At 35.0% G+C, this 19674-nt stretch overlaps 3 protein-coding genes across 4 annotated transcripts; all 3 read right to left on the bottom strand.

The window, feature by feature from the left end:
* Positions 1-2971: 2971 nt before the first annotated feature.
* On the bottom strand, positions 2972-7366 carry LOC124412997 (probable cytochrome P450 12a5, mitochondrial). Of its 2 annotated transcripts, XM_046893267.1 has the most exons (12): positions 7261-7366; positions 6916-7073; positions 6460-6744; positions 5441-5552; positions 5241-5363; positions 4984-5125; positions 4643-4893; positions 4350-4551; positions 3950-4119; positions 3790-3868; positions 3512-3718; positions 2972-3410 (listed from the first exon to the last, which is right to left on the bottom strand). In XM_046893267.1, the coding sequence occupies exons 2-12, from the start codon at positions 7070-7072 to the stop codon at positions 3300-3302; spliced, it is 1839 nt and encodes a 612-aa protein (XP_046749223.1). In that variant the 5' UTR covers position 7073; positions 7261-7366; the 3' UTR covers positions 2972-3299. The 2 variants fall into 2 exon arrangements, with proteins under 2 accessions (XP_046749223.1, XP_046749224.1); XM_046893268.1 differs by lacking the exon at positions 7261-7366 and having other exon boundaries at positions 6916-7076.
* Positions 7367-7654: 288 nt separating this feature from the next.
* LOC124413061 lies at positions 7655-10099 on the bottom strand. Its single transcript, XM_046893389.1, has 3 exons — positions 9968-10099; positions 9403-9558; positions 7655-8293 (listed from the first exon to the last, which is right to left on the bottom strand). Exons 1-3 carry the CDS (start codon positions 10022-10024, stop codon positions 8099-8101), a joined length of 408 nt encoding a protein of 135 aa, XP_046749345.1. The 5' UTR covers positions 10025-10099; the 3' UTR covers positions 7655-8098.
* A 454-nt stretch (positions 10100-10553) lies between these two features.
* Positions 10554-19454, bottom strand: LOC124413014 (H2.0-like homeobox protein). The gene is made up of 4 exons (XM_046893302.1): positions 19184-19454; positions 18261-18476; positions 11564-11754; positions 10554-10942 (listed from the first exon to the last, which is right to left on the bottom strand). Exons 1-4 carry the CDS (start codon positions 19314-19316, stop codon positions 10736-10738), a joined length of 747 nt encoding a protein of 248 aa, XP_046749258.1. The 5' UTR covers positions 19317-19454; the 3' UTR covers positions 10554-10735.
* Positions 19455-19674: the final 220 nt, after the last annotated feature.

The raw sequence follows: 19674 nt of genomic DNA, 5'->3' as shown, positions 1-19674 counted from the left end.
ATCAGCTGTGCCTTTTTGCGCGTAGATTAATCACGGGAATCAAACGCTTCGTTTGCGCGACGATTGATAATCAGGGTGGCGACAGGTCGGGATACTCGGGAACAGTCGGGGAATTTCGTCTATGGAGTAAAGTCAGGGCAGTATGATGGATCATAGGGAAGCACGGGCTTTTTTCATAAATCTCTTTCACTCCTCGGCTATGCTTCGTAAATTCGGTCAAGCTAACTTCCGGAAATGGTATTGTTCGATTTTTAATTATGCGTGTAAAACGAAGCGATACTATGTGTGTTTGAGATACAAATTTATATATCAAAAGTGCACAACTTCTCAAAATTTTGGTCATAAGAACTACCTAACATTGTCTAATATTCATGGGGAAACGTCAGGGAATTCTGAAGTTCTTGACGGGAAGAGTAAGGGAATTTTATTCGAATAAAATTGGTGTCATCCTGCGCTTGATCGAGTGGTCCAGTGATCGAGTGATCGAGTGCTTGAGTGATCCATTGATCGAGTGATCGAGAGATACAGGGATCGAGTGATTTAGTCCTCCATCTATAGGATAAATTTCATAGGGCGGTTCGAAAAAGGGCCTATCTTTTGCATTTCGGTCTTCTCCGAGACTCTTGCGGGAACGCCTTTTTACTAAAAAATAGCCTACGCAAAAATACTGAGATGAAAAAATTTCATCACGGCAGCCTCAGCGACGTTGAAATTTTGAAAAAACGGCTATTTTCGGGAAATTCAAAATTGAGATATTCCTTGAATCCATCGGTGGCTATGTTCTCTATCACGAGGCAAAAGTTTTTATAAAACCTGAAAGGCGTGCGTTTTGTTTAGTACCGAATAACTTATGTCAAAGTTCGTTAAAAAATAATTTTTTCAACTTTGAAACATTGCAACGAATTTCGACATAGATTTTTCGGTACTAAATGAAATCGCACGCATCTCAGGTTTCACCATAACTTCTGTTCCGACGTACAAATCAAACAGAGCAACCGCACGATACAAGAATATCTAAATTTTGAAATTCTCGAAAATAGCTTTTTTCTAAACTTCAACATCGTCGAGGCAGTAGTAAAAGAAATTCCTCAGCCCAGTCCTTTCACATGATCTTTTTTGTAGACAAAATTCAAAAACATGTTTTTGTAGGAAATTTAACGTTCTACAAAAAAGGTCTCTTGTCATTTTACGATAAATCTACTCCTTCAAAAGTTATTTGAGGTCCTTTGTTGATGTTTGACCCTAAATAACTTTTGAAGGAGTAGATTTATCGTAAAATGACAAGAGACCTTTTTTGTAGAATGTTCAATTTCTTACCAAAACGTGTTTTTGAATTTTGTGTACGACGCGTCGTTATCTAGTTATAAAATTCGCAAGGAGCAAGAACCATTTTTGCCATGTTATTCTTATGGAAAGTAGAAAATCGCGATGAGGCACATCTTAAAATTAAAATTAAGAGCTCCCATTTTAACAGGCGCCTTTTTTCGGTATCCTGAACAATATTTTCAGTATATTTTTCAAAAAAAAAAGTAGTCAATTTTTTTGATACAGTCTAATGTACATGCTGCTTAACTTGTGCTCATCTTGTTCGACAACCGTAATTTCATGACCAAATATTCATCCATTATTACATTTAAATCTTCAATATCAGAATTATTGATTTATGCAAATTCATTTGAGGCAATTCATTGCAGTCAAATTCAGCAATCCTAATGTAACTGCATTTGACAAACAGTCACATGGAAAAAAATAGTGTTACTTGAATAACGAATTATGAGTTATTATGAACGGATGAAATATTATTGTGGTAAGATACATGGCTAACATTTTCTTCACCAGAAAATAAATGTACAGAAAATCAATTTTTCATGCTTCAATTCACGTTAAATTTCCGCGGCCTATTTAAAGGCAGCGCATTTGTATCGGCAAACTGAGACTTCTTCACATAAGAATAGTATTTGCACATATTTATTTGAAATTAAATAATGCACAATTGTTAATTATACTCAAGTCCATCTTGCACCAAAATCCAAAAAAAGGAAATAACGACTGATGTCACCTAAAGATGGATTTTCCGGAATCAAAATATACAGTTTCAGAATTGATTTGTTTGATCCTCTCGGGACTAAAACAACACATTATCCTTATTCGAGCACTTACGTAAGTTTTCTCAATTACAACCATATTACCGTTTTCAAACTCTGAAAAAAACTCAGAAAATAGCTTTAGCTTTCTACATATCTTCGAAATGCTTCAAGCAAAGACGGAAGTGTTTAAATTTTTTTTGGTCATTCTCAAAACTTGAGATCTGGATTCTCTCAATTTATAATTTTGAAAGTGCTCAACAAATCATAAAAAAAATCTTCGTAGGAACATTCTTGAAACGATTGGAATTAAAAATTAAGGAGTTTAAGATTTTTCCAAAATATTTGCAGCTCAAAGTTGACTTCGTGAAAAAAATTGAAAAAAATAAATCAAAATAAGTAAATAATTATAAATGATACGCGTTCGTGTATTTGATTGACATTTATTTTTCTGTTACACAATTTCCCAACTTTTTAATTTCACAATGACGACGGTATGTTACCAACGTTTGGAACGCGATAGTTGTTGGTTACGAAGAACTTCTTTTACCGACGTGGTCAGTTACTTGGTTGATAATACGTGAAACTGCTAATACCCCCAAACCCGGCGAGACCTAGCCTCTCATTTTCGTAAAATAACCCAGGGATGTGAGTCTTCGTATATTTTCAGTCAATGCCGGTGTAAAAAACACAGAAAATTTTGAATACTTTGTTTTGTACAACAAACATGGAGGACTAAAACCAAGTTAATTAACTATTAAAGTCAACTCATCCAGCTGAACCATAGAAATGTAGAACCATTAGAAATATAAATAAGAGTTATTTGTATCGCTTTTTCTAATCTTCATGATTTCAACGCTTCCAATAAGAGGTGGGAAAGCCATGAAGTGTTTCCAGATAAGATCACCGAACCACATTACTCTCGATGATATTCTAATTGAACGTCTTTCTGGTAGTGAAACAACATGTTTTATTGAAAACCTGAGCACAAAGGGGAAACATAGTTTTCATTCCAATAACAAATGAACTAGTTTTGTACAAAACCATGCTGCGACAACGGTCATTCTGAAAAATCAGTTCAACTGCAAAAAATGATGCCAGTACTGTCACACCGGAAGTTGATAGTTCAGCTTCACGTGACGTCGTCGCTGCTCACCCCTCGTGACGTCCCTTCACTCAAAACATCTGCGGGCACCGACACCCGGCTGAATGGTACTAGTCTCTGTCTACAAAACGGAAACGTAGCGGTTTGTTGGGGACGTTGACCACCATGTAGTTGCTGCCGATATCAGCATAGTCGTACTCGATTCTGAACTCGCGGATCAACTGTGGACAAAATTACAGAAACTCATTCTCTTTTCGTCAATTCCAATCCGGGGAGGTGAATCTACCCTCGTCTTTGTATTACTTTGGAAACGAAGACTAACCTTCGCTGTGAGCAGCATCATCTCTGTCTCCGCCATCTGTTTTCCCAAGCAAGATCGAACCCCGTAACCGAAAGGCAGAGAACTGAACTCTTGGTGTTCGCCACGCACCGTGTTATTCGACAGCCATCTTTCTGGCTTAAACTTTTCCGGATCTTCAAAATTTTCCTCGCGATGTGACGATATCTGATTTGCCATTATGACGCACGTCTGCAGAAAATTAGGTTCATAATATAGCTTGTCATATATCGCTCGTCTATCATTGCTAAGCCAATACTCACGCCTTTCGGAACCACATATCCGTGCAGAGTGATGGACTTTGGGAGAACTCGTGTCACGTATGGGAATGCTGGTCTGAGTCTGTCGAATGAGAGAAAATCGCGTTTCGTGTATACATACTGAAAATAGTTCATGACATTTGTTGATACCGTGGGAAATTACCTCAGACATTCCTTCATGCATGCACGTAAGTACGGCATTTTCTTCAAGGAATATTGGGTCAGCTCCGATCCTCTGCTTGGCATTAGAGCACCAATCTCTTCGTAGAGTTGGCGTTGAATTCTTGGATTCCTTGCCAAGTAGTACAGGAGGAAGGCTTCGCTATTCGTTGTCTGAAGATACGTTGGGTACTTATTACATGTTGACTATTGTTCATCAAACTATAACCACGACTAGGTAAATCTACTTGAATATGAAATGATCGTAACCTAGTTTTTCGCATATTTTCATAACCGTTTTGAATCTCTGAATCAACAATTGCGTGGCAGAAAGTTAGTACCAACGAACCAGCGGTGCAGTTATTATATAAAACTAACGTTCTTATCGAAATGATTGAACTCACCGCCTGAACACCTAAAATGATCATGTCCATCATAAGAGTCGATATATCGTCAGGCTGCATCTCTTGATCCAAGATCAGCTTATCTAGGATGGGAGAACCGTTGTCGTCGACGTTGTCTGGGGTTGAATTTTTCTCCTGGTAGGTGGAAGCTGATCGATTGCGCAATTTGTTCTGAGCTTGTCGAATATATTTGCCGATCACTCTGATAACGTGGCATCGAAGAATAATGTGAGAAGATGACGACTGACCGCGGTGAAGGTTTCAAAATTACGGAAACTCCGATTCATACCTACCCATCAATAACGTCACAGGCCGCGAACAGTTTTCTGATAAACGGGGTCTCGAAGAACCGCCAAACCTGGAAACCAGTTTCACAGCGACTGAGATAGAGATGTGCAGTGGTAAGAGCTTCGATTATTCTCGCCGGTTCGGACGCTGCATTCAATCCAGATGGCTCGAGGAAACCCAAACGTCGATTTAGCATCAGGATCGAAAAACACTCCATGCCCCAACGGGAAAGGTCCTGACCAAAGTCACCGGGCACCTTTGTGCAGCATAAAAAAGCACAGTTTTTTCCTTCAATTTTCTCTATACCCACTACCCACACAAAATGTAAGTGCAATTCACGGCGTACCTCATCCTGCCTGTTCCGGATTTTCCGTATCCTCTGGACGAGCTCATCGCACGTCATTTCGAGTTTTCCAAAATACTGTGTCAGCTGCTGGGCAAACGGTTTGTCCAGATTTGCTCGAAACTCCGTCCACTCTGTTCCTTGCCTATGATTCAGTGATCAGAATTGTTATTCTTACTTTGAAAGTATCTGAAGTACTACAGTTGCGTTATCTTTCTAGTCGGTTAGGACGTCTTCATCTGACTGCCTACTTGACTGACATTGTAAACGGCCCTGGAAGCCTGGATTTTCTGTAGTGTAGTCGATAGTGCTGTAGAACGTCGATGCCACTTCGGACTGGCTTCTCGCCTTCTTGTTTGTAAACTTCAGCAATATGTTCTGGTCTGGCGTGAATGATCATAAACGTATTAAAAGATTTTTTTTTTTCACTTCAGTACGAGTATAAATTGCCATTGCCCACCTATGGATCATGACTATATCACCGGAAATGGGTCCATGGATGCAAACTATGGGTCCGTACTGGTTGAACAAGTACTTCAAAGGCATCACGTTTCGGTTCCACTTCAGCTGACCTATTATTTTTAAAATTCCTTAATTCACTGCAACTGTTGCAAGAACTTCGATCTACAGTTTGAGCGAATGATGACCCCTTGCGTGTGTGACTGTTGCATTTTTGCGGAGAAACAATAATGAGACAATTTATTCAAAACTCGAAAAACCTTCAAATTTCGAATAAACGTGTACACTAAGGTGGCGTAAAAAAAACCGACTATTTTTTTTTTTTTTAGTCTCGTGTGACAAAATATTAGTTTTTGATGTTTTAAGAGCCCACTCCAAAGGACAGTTGAAAAAAAAATTTTAAGAGGTCGCGCCAAATTTTTTAAAATGTCAAAAATCGTCAAAAAATTAAATTAAAAAAATTGTATTTTCAGTATTTTGTTTGATTTTTAATCCACGTCGTGGTGTATTGTTATCGATTCTTTCATACTAAATTAAAAAAAAAAAAATTTATGAAATTTGAATATGAATATTAAAAGATCGCTTGAAAAAATCTAAAGAAATCCACCAACAAATTAAAAACAAATTATGAGTGACCCTTCAAAATTCAAATTTTGAACTGAAACTTTCGGAAACTTATTTTTTTTTTTTGTCTATAAAATTATACCATGACGAGAAAAAAAATTAAAAAAAAAATCGGTTTTTGACGATTTCTGATGTTTTAAAAAATGTGGAGTGACCACTTAAAATTTTTTTTCTGAACTGTCCTTTGGAGTGGGCTCTTAAAACATGAAAAACTAACATTTTGTCAGACGAGACTCAAAAAAGAAAATAGTCGGTTTTTTTGCGCCACCCTAATGTACACAGTATACACATCTGAGTTTATTGAAGCGCTGCAGGCGGAGCAAAATGAGTTCGAAAGATGAATGTATATTCGAATTTTGAATATCGTTTAGGTTCGAATTTTTGAATAAACCGTACCGAGAGTTAATCTGTTGATGATCAGGCTGCAAATTAATTGCGTACCAAGTAGAGGTACGTATTTCCAATATTTTTCAAAAATCTTCAAAGCCAACGGGCCCGGTATGTCTTCGAAAGGTAAAGGCGTCTTATCTCTCGTTACTTCTGGCGATGCACTCACATCTGGTATATCAAAGATGTTACTTGCTTGCTGTGACACTGCCGTATCTGTCAGAGGTATCGTGGCAGAAGTTGGTGACATTTCCGAAGCCAAACCGCCGGTTGTTTGCGGCTGAGCTATAGTGGCTGCTGAAAAATGTTTACGGATAAAAATACTTGACATTTCTAAACACGTTTGTGCAATTGTTGATCAACTGTACAAGCATACTACTTAATGGAGTGCATCGAGGTACATGAATTCGGAAGAAAAGGTGAATTTCCATGACAATTAGGTTATAAATGGAATGAAAAACTTACAGAGCAGTTCATTGGATGCATCTCGAAAACGTTCTTGTCTCTCGATCGCTGTCAATGGTCGCGTTTTTCCAGCAAAAAGACGATGAACCGTTTTGCCAGAGATAATTGAGCTTGTGTTTCGATTCACGATACCGCAGCGAATGAAAATACGTTGCATACTGAAGTCGAGGCGTCGTGTTTCAATATCAAAAATACGTATGAATTTTCGTTTAGTAAGGAAGAAGAAGTGAAAGATCAGGATCTACCTTCGTACGTCAGACATGTCATATATCATTGAATCCTACAGAATCGACTCAGTGAAATAGACACCGATTTAGGTATAAGGAAGAATTTTTATTCACTCACTTTTCTCGGGATCTCTAACCGAAGGCTGGCTGTAATATGATCAAAGTTTCAAAGTCTAAATGTCGAGTCAGTTAGTAAAAACGATTATTTTCGTTCTTCTTATTCTCAAATTTGACACACCAGAAGCTGATGAATCGAGACGTAAACAACAAACTCGTTGCTACCGGCAGCTCGGAAAAACAACAATCGAAGGTTGTACTTCAGCACAAATTGTTCAAGTATTGTAAAAATTCGCTATTAACTGATTTTCACTGGGTAACAAATTGAATTCTTATTCTCAAATGGGCAAAGGACTCAGCAGTAAATTGTCTACTTAGAATCTTTGGCGCAAGATTAAACAACGTTCAGTTGATTAGTTCCCTAACCAATTTCTGCTGTCAGCATATTTCTGAATTATCGGTTTTATTCATGCCAACTCCAATGATATAACAAAGTAGCTTATACATGTTTACAAGGTCATTTCACATGGTAATTAACTTGTAATAATTTCACACTGCGCCATTACTTAATTACTGGATATGTTTTTCCATAAGAATTTATAAATTTTTAGAAAAATTTTCAATACCACAGATAAGAACGAAATAATTTTGCGATTCTTGATGTTAGAAAATCGTTGGAAGGCTTTTTTCTATCTCCATTCTACTTAGGAATATAATTGTAAGCAGCTGGAACTATCTGACTTACCATCATAGCCATGTAGAAGTTGAACGAACATCACCTGGTAATCGAATCGAAAATAATAACAAGCTGCCGTGTTCGAATGTGAAATATTAACTTGCACGTCTAACAAGACTTATTAATTTCAACACAGTAGAAATCTATTATACTATAGCTATTGTCACAAGTTGTAGACACGCTTCAAGTGATCGATCAAATTGATTGCACTCTGTCTGAAGTAAGAGTAGAGGAACTTCTTGACCATTTTTATGCTCTGCAAGTTTTCTGTGAATATGACAAGCTTCCGTATATCTTCATGGAAAAGCGCCAACAGGGGCTGAGCTCTCTTCACCATCAGGTCGTAGTGCTTGTTAATCTGTAATATCGGAAGAGGGTTCAAGACAAAAATTAAAGTGTGTATCCGTACGATTTCTCGATATTCATTAGAGTGGCGCAAAAAAAACCGACTATTTTTTTGTTTGTTTTTGAGTCTCGTGTGACAAAATGTTATTTTTTGATGTTTTAAGAGCCCACTCCAAAGGACAGTGCAGAAAAAAAAATTTTAAGAGGTCGCTCCACATTTTTTAAAACGTCAGAAATCATCAAAAATCGATTTTTTTTTTTTTTTTTTTAATTTTCTTCTCGTTACGGTATAATTTTATAGACAAAAAAAAAAAAAAAAAAAAAAATAAGTTTCCGAAAGTTTCAGTTCAAAATTTAAATTTTGAAAGGTCGCTCATAATTTTTTTTCAATTTTTTGGTGCATTTCTTTAAATTTTTTCGAGCGACCTTTTAATATTCATATTAAAATTTCATAAATTTTTTTTTCTTGCATTTAGTAAGAAAGAATCGATAACAATACACCCACGACATGAATTAAAAATCAAACAAAATAATGAAAATATAATTTTTTTTAATCTAATTTTTTGACGATATTTGACATTTTAAAAAATTTGAAGCGACCTCTTAAAATTTTTTTTTGCACTGTCCTTTGGAGTGGGCTCTTAAAACATCAAAAACTAACATTTTGTCACACGAAACTGAAAGAAAAAAAAAAAAAAAAATAATCGGTTTTTTTGCACCACTCTATTATTCATATTGTTCGCAAAGCACTTGTAGTAATGCTTTCGGCAGTCGCAAGCACACGTGTGAGCTTTTCTTGTTATACAGTTACGATGTGAATTAATATAACTGCGATTCGACACAGCAGAATCGGCACTGTGAAATTGATAACTTCGGGAAATGAAAAGAGCAGGTATCGCATAGACTTCGCTTGGTTATATAAATTTTGATTACAACTCTTCTATAGATTGTCGGCGGTAATAATTATGTAATAAATCATTTAAGACCTGGCTTGCATAGACGTATCGCGTTGTAACTTAACTGCTAATTGAAATCAAGCTTTATAAATCTGCTTCAGAAGTAACTCCTCAAATTGTTCTTTGCATCTTCATCTTATTAGACCGTGATATTAATCCAACTCACCATCTTCAGTTTATCAGTTTTTTTACTGATGAACAGTCGCCTAATTACTTCCGAGATGTAGTCAGCACTCAGTTCGCACAATTTATCGACGTCGTTCAAAAGTTGGGAGTAATATTCGTGAAATTCAACGTGTGTCATGCCGTGCAATACTCCAATCTGCAATGGGGTTAAACTTTCGTTATAAGCACATTGGCGTTACTCAAAGGGGTGTAAAACAAGATGGCGAACGTTCCTCATCCTGTCGTGAAATATTTCCTCTCCAATGAATATACGTGTTAATTATTCAGAAACAAGAACCCGATACTATATCAAGTATTCACTTAGTGAGACTTGATTTCGTCTTAATGTGTAAAAAAAAGAAGTGACTTTCACAAAGATTTACATTTCATGACGCTTGATTTACTTTTTTAATTATTAGGTACATATCTATCGATTCATAGTAGTTGTGTAATTTTTTTTTTTTTTTTTTTTTTTACTTTCAATTCAGGTTCTTTCGGTATTATTTTCTACGTATTTATTTATTCATCGCACGGTTCACTTATTATTTCTGTAATCGCAGACTTACCGAGATCGCAAGGATGCAGGCAAAAACTGTCCACCTTAGGTTACACAAGCGAATCATCGTGGAACCAATTGTTGGCAATCAGTTTTTTATGTAATGAAATTCAACCAGCTTCATGCGTGGCCAGGTCGAAACTGAATCGTGAGTTAACTCTCGGTTCGCGGATCGTGTATAGGCTTACGGTTAATTATTCACGATTCGTCAACAAACGTAATTTGGTTTAAGACGCGATAACCTGTTTCAATTCAATTTTTCCTTCGCTCACGCTGGTCATTCAGAATTTTTCAATTATCCAGATTGAATTATAGTTCCGGTGAAATTCTCGAGAACCTTGTATTTATATTATCGTAGGCAAGACTCTTTCTCGATCGTTACAGTGTGAAAAGATAAATTGTTTTCTGAAGGTGTTTTAACGTATACAAACTACAGCGAGTAAGATCTTGCTAGAATTTTCGAAGAATCGGATATAGATAAGATCTATAAATGTGTCTGTAAAAATATTTGAAACTTAATAGCGTGGCGTAAGTTTTGGAAGAGGAACTTAAATTTTTACAAATTTGTTTAGTTAATATGATTGCCTATTAACTTACAAAGAGATTTATTTACATATATTACACGCTTCTCAACGTTGTATACTATGAATTAACAAATAGAGGAAAAATAAGATCGAATTAAACAAAGAATAGAATAATTCGTGTAATCAGCAGTCGTGCATTTTCGTACTACTCTAAACTCTCTTCTTAAAATGAAAATCGTCGGTACACAGTGTTCCTAAACGTCAACTTCAATTTCCACCTCCTCTTCATCTACTTCCGACTTACTCCGTTTAAAATCTGAGAAATTTTTTAACATCGAAGAATCGCTGCCGAGATTTCGCTGCGGTTCTTGTTGGGTCGAATCTGGTCCAACGGGAGTCGTTAATTCTCCTTCTTTCGTGTGACGCCATTTCATACGGCGATTTTGGAACCAAACTTTTACCTGGAAGTGAAAAATCGTATCAAATTCATGTTTGAAAAAAATTTTACAATTATATAAATCCACAAGCAGCTGATTTCAGTCACTCAAGTTTTAATCTTACGATAGTATGATCAATGATGAAAATAAGAAATTTTATACTTTTAAACCTAAATGATTGAATACGTGTACAGTCTAGGGTGTTTCATTTTTAGGCGATATTTTTTTTGTTTCTCTGCGCTACCTGAAAATCTCATACTTTATAAAAATCAAAAAATTATGCCGCCGAGTAAAAGGTTCCAAGTGCATCAGAGACTTAGCTCTTTCAAAAATTCGATTTCCCATATAAATAACATAGAAAATTTTTTTTTACGGTTTAAATTCGATTTTTCGACGTTAAAAATTTTTTTTTTTTGCAAAAAACACGTGTACAGCTTTTTTAGGGCATAAAATTTGCTACAAAAACTTCTTGTGTGTTAATTTCCCCTGACCAACAGTTTTTCAGTTATATTTTTTGATTTTCATAAAGTAGGAGAATTTCAGGTAGCACAGAGTAAAAAAAAAAAAAAAAAATATCGCCTGAAAATGAAACACCCTAGACTGTACACCTATTGAAGCTCGGCAAAAGCTGCACGCATTACCTACCTGGGCATCTGTCAAGCCCAAAGTAGCAGCTAATTGTCTTCTATCCGGCTTTGTGATGTACTTCTGGAGTGAAAATCTTCGCTCAAGTCCTTTACGCTGTAACGAGCTGAAGACTGCCCTCGACCATGATCTCTTACGACGAGAGCTGCTCTCTGGATTACTCGATATGACTGCCGCTGGAGCCACGGGCACTGAAACCGGAAGTCAGTGAATTGCTGTAGTGATACGCATTAGTAATATGGGATAAATTTTCTCAGATTTATTAATAACTTTTTAATTACGATTTACCGAAGTAAAACTGATTATTGTCTACAGACTTTCCAAGATTGAGTGAAAAAATAAAATAAATAATAACAATACTTTTTTTGTTTTTTTTAACAAACTTCAGAACTAATATTCACTGTTTTCTAAATATTATTCGATTTCGGCACAGAATATTTCGACTAGAATCGTCGGAAATTAATTTAACTGTTATTTTTGAAAACTTTGCATCCAATAGTCAGTTAATTTCATTTTAGAAGATTCTAATCGTAACATTGATAAAAGATCAAAAAAAAAATTCGTTCCATGTTGATTACGGCCTGAAAACTTTGGTCCTTGTATTAAAACAAAAAAAAAAAAACAAAAATGAAAAAAATCTTGGTTTTGCTCTGCTTTTGTTAGAATTTTTGCGATATATTGATATTTGGCCAAATGGCGCACCTCTAAAGTGGAAAGTGAAGAACTTGCTTAAAAAATTGTCAGGTAATTGTTAATAACAAATGAACTGCGCGATATAAAAAAAAAATCCTACGTACTTCTATAGCAGTTATTATATATAATCAAAAAAATTCATTGGCTCATTATGATTAAAAAAATTACAGGAGCTGTTAGTCCAACCGTGGACCCCGAAAAAAAAGATACGTCGTCGCAAAAACGCTGCACAGCCGACATTTTGAAATAAATCGCTTCAAAAAAATTATTGTAAGCAGTCACTGATATGAATAACAAAATCACGTTTCTGTTATCTCGATTTATTTTTTAGTATTTCTGAAAAAAAAAAATCCCCAAAAAGCCTATTTGTTTTGGCCTCTAGAGTGGCCTAAGGCCTTAATAAAACCAAATTACAATCCAACGACCCTTAATTTATTCCCAGCTCATAACAAACACGGGCTTGATAAGTATAAAACATTTAAATTCTGTATGTATTTTGCAGTATATGCCAAAGTATATCCGGTTACTCGATGGCTTTCAAAATCTCGCAAGACTCGTCGAGAGCTCGAACTGCGAGGCGGGCACAAAATACTCGGAAGGGTGGAAAAATAATGAAAATAATCGTCCAGATTTTTATTCTATTTTCTTTCGTACACCCTCGATCTTGGTACATGGGCATGGGCGCACGCGTTATAAACAATATCTGGGTAATAATCCAGGGTAAGTCCGGAGAGCCTGTATCATCGTCCTCTAACAAGTATAAACCAGAAGCCTGGAGGAACCTGCGGTGGTGGAAGCTGGGCGAGAGACCAAAGTAGTTAACTTATAATACAAGAGTGCGGATGATCACGAGAGCTTGTCTGGTTGGTTCGCCCTCCCGTACCACCCCGGAGACTTGGAGCACTTCTCGCTGGTGATTTAGTGCGCCAGTAAAGTACACAACATATGTACGAATCTAAACATCGCGGCCGCAGGGATCGCTCCAAACGATCTTCTGGCCCACGAACACAAATTGCCCGAGTTTCTCGAGCCACCTACAACACCCGCGGCCATGCGCGCACCTCCTCTTCTTCCTTGGCTCTACTAAAACTGGCTAAAAATAATTTCGACAGTTCTTAATGGGCGGCCCCAATTGGTTAGAATTTTTATTACACGATGGCGGGTAATTTCTCATTATTTATTGCACGTTCGGTTCCAACTTTTCGGACAGACGTTCACGTTTTACCGATCAACTTTTTTCTCTACGACATTTATACTGTCACATTTTAGTCCCTATATCAATTAATTATCGTTCTTCGTATTATCTTTCCGATTATGCAATTGTCCGGAAAAAAAATGTCATCACAGGCTGTGCTGAATATTAATATTATACGTAAATAATTTTATTTCTTGTTTCGTATGTTTAGTTTGTTTTGTTTTACAATTTTTCATTCAGTGCTGGTTATTATTATCTTAACTGGTTAAACTGTTGGGAAATCGAAAAAAAACCACCATTTTTTTTTTTTTTTCTGCAGTAAGTCTTAATATTTACGAAGCAGATAATACTAAGTCAATTTTTTTACCTCTCGGTTAAAAAGTTTTTAAAAATATGACCGTTCGGTTAGAAAGAGTAATAAGGAGGAAAAAGTGCGATAAAACGTTGAAAATCAATTCACTTCCGGTAAAACGAGGAGTTCGAATCGAACGCGACGTGGGAATGTTTTATGCCAATTATTTGGTTGTAAAATCCTGCCAAATTTTTTCATCCAGCCATTTCCGAGATCATCATGGGAATTTTTTGAAAAACTTACAGATTCTACAAGTTCAAAAACGTAAAGATTCATTGATGTTAGAAACAGTGATTTTTGATTGAAACCAATACTTTGCTGAAAAAAAAAAAAAAAAAAAAAACAGCATAAAAAATCATATCTCAGGATAATTAATCCATTATGTAAACCCACTTTGGAACCAGCCAAACGAAGTAGTATATTAAATCTGATGTGTTTAAATTGAAAAATTGTGTATAATTTGCACGTGTAACTAAGAAATTTATTTTGTATTTGAACCAATCAACTTAGAAATTATATTGAAAAAAAAAAAAAAAAAAAAAAAAAAAAGATCTGGTCAGTGAAATTTTTTTTATTTATTTTTTATCAATTTTCAAAATGCACATTCAACACCGGAACAAACAACCGTTCTGTTAGAGTTAAAACGAGAGGATATGACGCGGGATTAGCACTCGAAACGCGTACAGCATCTCGATTTACAACTAGATATATGTATATCTCTGAAGGGAGCAGGTTAAAAGCCGCGAGTGTTTACGTGTGATGTAAACTTGGGATGGCACTTAGGATGTCGTTTAAACACAGACAGGAAACACGAGAATACCTACTACCGGAGTGTAAATATTTTTCCCTTAGTTGCCATGCAGCGGTCGGTTCGACTGGGTATAAGTATAAGTATAAGTATAAGTATAACCAGCAGCTACTCCTCTCTCCGTATGTGAACATTTGTTAATAATGCACTCCCGCACTGCAGCTCGAACCCTATATCACATCGAAACCCCGACGCGCGACGCTCAAGCCTTGTGAGTATACAGTAAGGGGGAAATACTGTAAATCATTCACTTTTATTCCACTCGACTAGGCACCAATTAATCTCCCTTAACGAATTAGTGTTTACAAGAAGAACCATACGAGTACGATTATTGTTCCGTTAGGCTATCACAAAAAGCATTTACACGCAATCATGGTTGGCCAGATTTAGTCACGGAATCTCACTGATGAGGTGACTGGGTGGTAACCGATGATCGCTGTTTAAGATTTTGTTGATCAAGGGATGAATTCGTGGAATTCGTGATTTTTTTTTTTTTTTTTTTTTTTTTTTTTTTTTTTTTTTTTAATTGCCGGATTATGGAAACATTCGTGATTTAATTATCGAGGAAATGGAATAGAAATTTTATGTTTATTCGAATAGTTTTACACTTTGCAATTACGCTACGTGACAATAAAAAATATCTGGAGGTTACACCAAGAAATTCAACAATTAGTATTCGAAGTTGGTTTTGAGAATAGAATCATCTTTTGATATAATGGAAAGATATTAGAAACTTTAGCTGTCGAATTGCCAAATATGGCTTTGAAATCACACAAGGCGAGTATAAAGATGCAAACGATTTTTTATACGTTCGGACTTACGAATGAGTTTCATACTTATTGTCAACAATTAACATTCGATAAGCTTCGTATGGTTGATGAAAAAGTTTACAATTCTAGATGACCAAACGTTTTTTTTTTTTTTGTTTTTTTTTTTTTGTTGCGGTTTTGCGATAATTTCTAGCAATAAAAACGATCATCGTGATACAGGTTAAATAAGTTACACACACGATGTGGATAATTATGAAATATGATTGGCAAGGTGTAAAATATAGTTTAATTTGCTAGGGAATTATTCTTGACAATTTTCTGTACAATTTTCTTCACGATAAGTCTTTAGTATGCAATATAATGTCACTAATTGTAAACACACAAATTGATCAGTATCATTACTATACTTGCTTAAATTGAAGTTATAAAGTTATAGCGACAAAAAATTATCACGTAACTTCGTCACAATGTGTGATGAAATTGTGACAGCCAAGATATATGAGGACGAAAAATATTTTCAATTTGCAGACGAAATAGGTGCTCGAAATTTTCACAATCATCGTACTTTGTACACGAATTTTCCAATTCATTAAAATACATATATACACTAGGATGGCGCAGAAAAACCGATTATTTCTTTGTTTTGAGTCTCGTGTGACAAAATGTTAGTTTTTGATGTTTTAAGAGCCCACTTCAAAGGACAGCTCGAAAAAAAATTTTTAAGAGGTTGCTCCACATTTTTTAAAACGTCAGAAATCGTCAAAAATCGATTTTTTTTTTCGCTTTATGGTGTAATTTTATAGACAAAAAAAAAAATAAGTTTCCGAAAGTTTGAGTTCAAAATTTAAATTTTGAAAAGTCGCTCATAATTTTTTTTCAATTTTTTGGTGCATTTCCTTAGAACTTTTCGAGCGACCTTTTAATATTTATATTAAAATTTCATAAATCTTTTTTCTTTTATTTAGTAAGAAAGAATCGATAACAATACACCACGACATAAATTAAAAATCAAACAAAATAATGAAAACATAAGTTTTTTAATTTAATTTTTTAACGCTTTTTGACATTTTAAAAAATTTGGAGCAACCTCTTAAAATTTTTTTCTTGAGCTGTCCTTTGGAGTGGGCTCTTAAAACATCAAAAACTAACATTTTCTCACACGAGACTCAAAAAAAAAAAATTGGTCGGTTTTATTGCGCCACCCTAATATACACCGATAGAAATTTTGATGGTCACGCCTTTACTTTTACGATTGAATAGTTATTTGAAGTGAATTAACAATCCTGATAATTAAATGAACTAAGTATGTATAATTAGTATTATTGGTGAAGGTAATTAATTTCCGGATTACGTAGAATCACAGGAAATCACAACAAGTCATTAGATATCACCTGGAACGCTGCGAAATCATTGGAAATCAGTGGAAATTACTGTAAAAACAGGACATTTTTTTAATTGTTTTAACTATATCGAGTGATCACCCTTTATTTCAAAGAATATTTCAGTGATTTTAGTTCCTTTAAAATTTTTTGCAATCTGATTTCCAACTCTTAGCTTCATGATTTACTCGGTCGAATGTTCTCTCGTTATGGATGCAAACGTTATGAGAATTTTTTTTGCGTTTTTAACCAAATCAATTCATAGATCCATTTTTAGACATTGTTTTTTCAAGGGTATCTACAATCTTTTTTTTTTTCAAATATAAAAATAATCAAATAATCATTGAGAAGTGCGGAAAAAATAAGCTTGGAAAAAGAGTTTTTTCAAGATACTTTTCATCACTACGGAAAGGAAGAGAAAAAGAATTGATGAATAAAAAATGAGTAAGATTTTGTAAAAATAAATGTATAAACTGGGAAAAACATATTCGTTTTATTAGAAAAAAAGTAGTAAGGAAGAAAAAATATAGGTTTGTCGGTAAAACATAAAAAATCGATTCACTCCCGGTAGAATGGAAAGTTTAAATTGAACGGACATGAAAATCTTTTCTGCCCATCAATTTATTGCAAAATCCTGTAAGTTTGAAATTTCTTCGTCAAGCGGTTTCTGAGATCATTGTGAAAGCTTGTCAGACCGAAAACCAGACTAACATTTTCCAAAAGCCTGGTTTTTGGATTCTAGAGGTTCGGAAACGTAATGACAATCAGAAAAAATGATTTCCGACCGAAACGAATGCTTTTTTATATCATCACCAACGGTGATAAAAAGTTGAAAGAAGCAGACTTAAATTTAGTAAAATATACTAAAATATACTCTGTATATATATGTATATATATATATATATATATATATATATATATATATATATACGAAATCTTGATTTTTATTTAATCGCTTCAATTGAATACTTTCGTAATTTCATAAAAATTCGAACGCAGCATCAATCTGCTAGATTAAACCAAATTGTTTCATACGATCATCTACAGTAAAGTAAAATTTATGAAAACCAGAGTAAGACTAATTGGTCACGCGACAAAATAATGTGTTACTTCTTGCATTAAGAAAATATTTTCCGAACGCGTTGAAGCGGCAAAATGATCTTTGCAAAGCCTAAAAAATTCTGTCCCACTAGCGAAACTAGAAGAGCAATGAAATTAAAACACCTAAATCACAGTTGAATATTATTTTTGTATACAATTCAATGAACATAAATAATATCGAAAGGATAATTTTTTCTTTCTAAAAAGGATTCTATCGAATAGATCTGATTTCGCAATTGCAACAGAACCTTTCGGATTTTGGTGCTGGTGAAAAAGAGGAAACGAGTAATTTATCTTCCTAAAAAAGTTTTTAGAATAAAATTTTTGATTACCTTAAAACACAGGATTTAACGGATTCGGATTGTCGAGGCTAAAATACTTTTTACTTGGCATATTTACCTCTGGCTATCGGTCGCACTAGGGGTGCTCTGTAGGGGTTGTTGTAGCCCTCGAAAAGGTTGTAGCTATGGTGTGAGAGGAGCGGCAAATTCGAATGAGGAAAACCGATCGAGGCACAATTCCTGGCCACTTCACAGCTGGCGCAGCCTCCCGGACAAGGGCAAGACGACACTGAGGAGTTGAACAGGATGGGTATAGGCCTTGACACGGGTTCCTCTGAAAATGAAAGTTTTCTTCACTGCAGGTGTCATGCCGTCACGACGTATTGAGAAATTTCGTAGCTCATCAACGCCTCGGTCTATGATTGGGGTTTTTTCTGTTTTAGTTTTAACTGTAAATATTTTTAGGCTTGATAAATACACTCTCGAATTACATTAAAAAAAGATTTTTTTATCGATTTTTTTTATCACTTTTTATACGCGAAAATCGTGTTTATGATTTTTCGGAGATGGTTAACTTGAAACTAGAAAATCGAATGGCTTTGGAATGAATCATACTATTTTTTATATTTGAAAAATTAACAAAATAGCGGTTATTTTTCGAAAAAGTTGAAAAAGACCACTTTTTTTTACCGTTATTTGCAAAAAAATATAGTTTAAATCAGAATTTTTAAAAACGATTCATTCATTCTAAGGCTATTAACATGCTCAATCTAAAACCGTGAGATTTTTTTGTTTCAGGTACTTTTTTCTCAGACTGATTTTTAACTACGATTTTCGCGTATAAAAAGTGATGAAAATATATTGCAAAAATTTTTTTTATTTCATTAGATAGTGTATTTATTGAAGCCTAACAAAGGCTGATCAATATTTACAGTTAAACTTATGAAATCAATATTTGAAAAAACTCTTTTCTTTCCTCGTCAGTTGGTTAGACCCCTTAAACAACACGTGCGCATGCTGCCGGTGGATTATTTTTCTCACCTTCTTTCTTGGCTGATATTTCTTTCGACAATATCCTGTCCATACCGAACTTTAACTGTTTCGATGTGTCACCGGAAACAGATACTCGGGTATTACTGTCCTCCATTTTTGAGATGCGATTAACTAATGTCATTTAGAAACTTCGTTGTTAAACTTTATGCCTCCAAGGGTTGCCGAGTCTGACGAAGTTCATTTTCCACTGAGATTTTCATGGTAGATTGATTCGTTCACTTGGTCACAAAATCATTGGATCCTTTCATTCTTTCTCTTGCTGTTATTATTTCTTTCTTCTTCTAAAAACATTTTAGAAACGCTTCACGGTGGTTAAACAATTATCGTACATTTATTATTCCACAGTTTCACAAAATTTATCGCAATAAATTCATCATTTATTAAGAAAATAATTCACATCTTTTCAACTCGTCGACGATAGTTTTTCTCCATTTTCCACACCGTTTACCGACGGATCAAATAACGACTAATCATCAGCC

Source organism: Diprion similis, chromosome 12 (genome assembly GCF_021155765.1).
Source record: "Diprion similis isolate iyDipSimi1 chromosome 12, iyDipSimi1.1, whole genome shotgun sequence".
In the NCBI taxonomy this organism is placed as follows: domain Eukaryota; kingdom Metazoa; phylum Arthropoda; class Insecta; order Hymenoptera; family Diprionidae; genus Diprion; species Diprion similis.
The sequence above is the reverse complement of the archived record's forward strand: the minus strand, read 5'-3'. Positions and strand labels throughout refer to the sequence as shown.

Excerpts from the sequence above, each read along its gene's own strand:
- LOC124412997 (XM_046893267.1), bottom strand. The coding sequence starts at position 7,072 with ATGCAACGTATTTTCATTCGCTGCGGTATCGTGAATCGAAACACAAGC. Across the intron at positions 5,364-5,440 it reads GATATAGTCATGATCCATAG|ACCAGAACATATTGCTGAAG; the intron begins GTGGGCAATGGC and ends CATTCACGCCAG. Across the intron at positions 4,552-4,642 it reads GCCTGTGACGTTATTGATGG|AGTGATCGGCAAATATATTC; the intron begins GTAGGTATGAAT and ends CCACGTTATCAG.
- LOC124413061 (XM_046893389.1), bottom strand. The coding sequence starts at position 10,024 with ATGATTCGCTTGTGTAACCTAAGGTGGACAGTTTTTGCCTGCATCCTT. Across the intron at positions 9,559-9,967 it reads CCTGCATCCTTGCGATCTCG|ATTGGAGTATTGCACGGCAT; the intron begins GTAAGTCTGCGA and ends ACCCCATTGCAG. Across the intron at positions 8,294-9,402 it reads AAACTGATAAACTGAAGATG|ATTAACAAGCACTACGACCT; the intron begins GTGAGTTGGATT and ends CCGATATTACAG.
- LOC124413014 (XM_046893302.1), bottom strand. The coding sequence starts at position 19,316 with ATGACATTAGTTAATCGCATCTCAAAAATGGAGGACAGTAATACCCGA. Across the intron at positions 11,755-18,260 it reads AGTGCGACCGATAGCCAGAG|TGCCCGTGGCTCCAGCGGCA; the intron begins GTAAATATGCCA and ends TTCCGGTTTCAG. Across the intron at positions 10,943-11,563 it reads TGGGCTTGACAGATGCCCAG|GTAAAAGTTTGGTTCCAAAA; the intron begins GTAGGTAATGCG and ends TTTCACTTCCAG.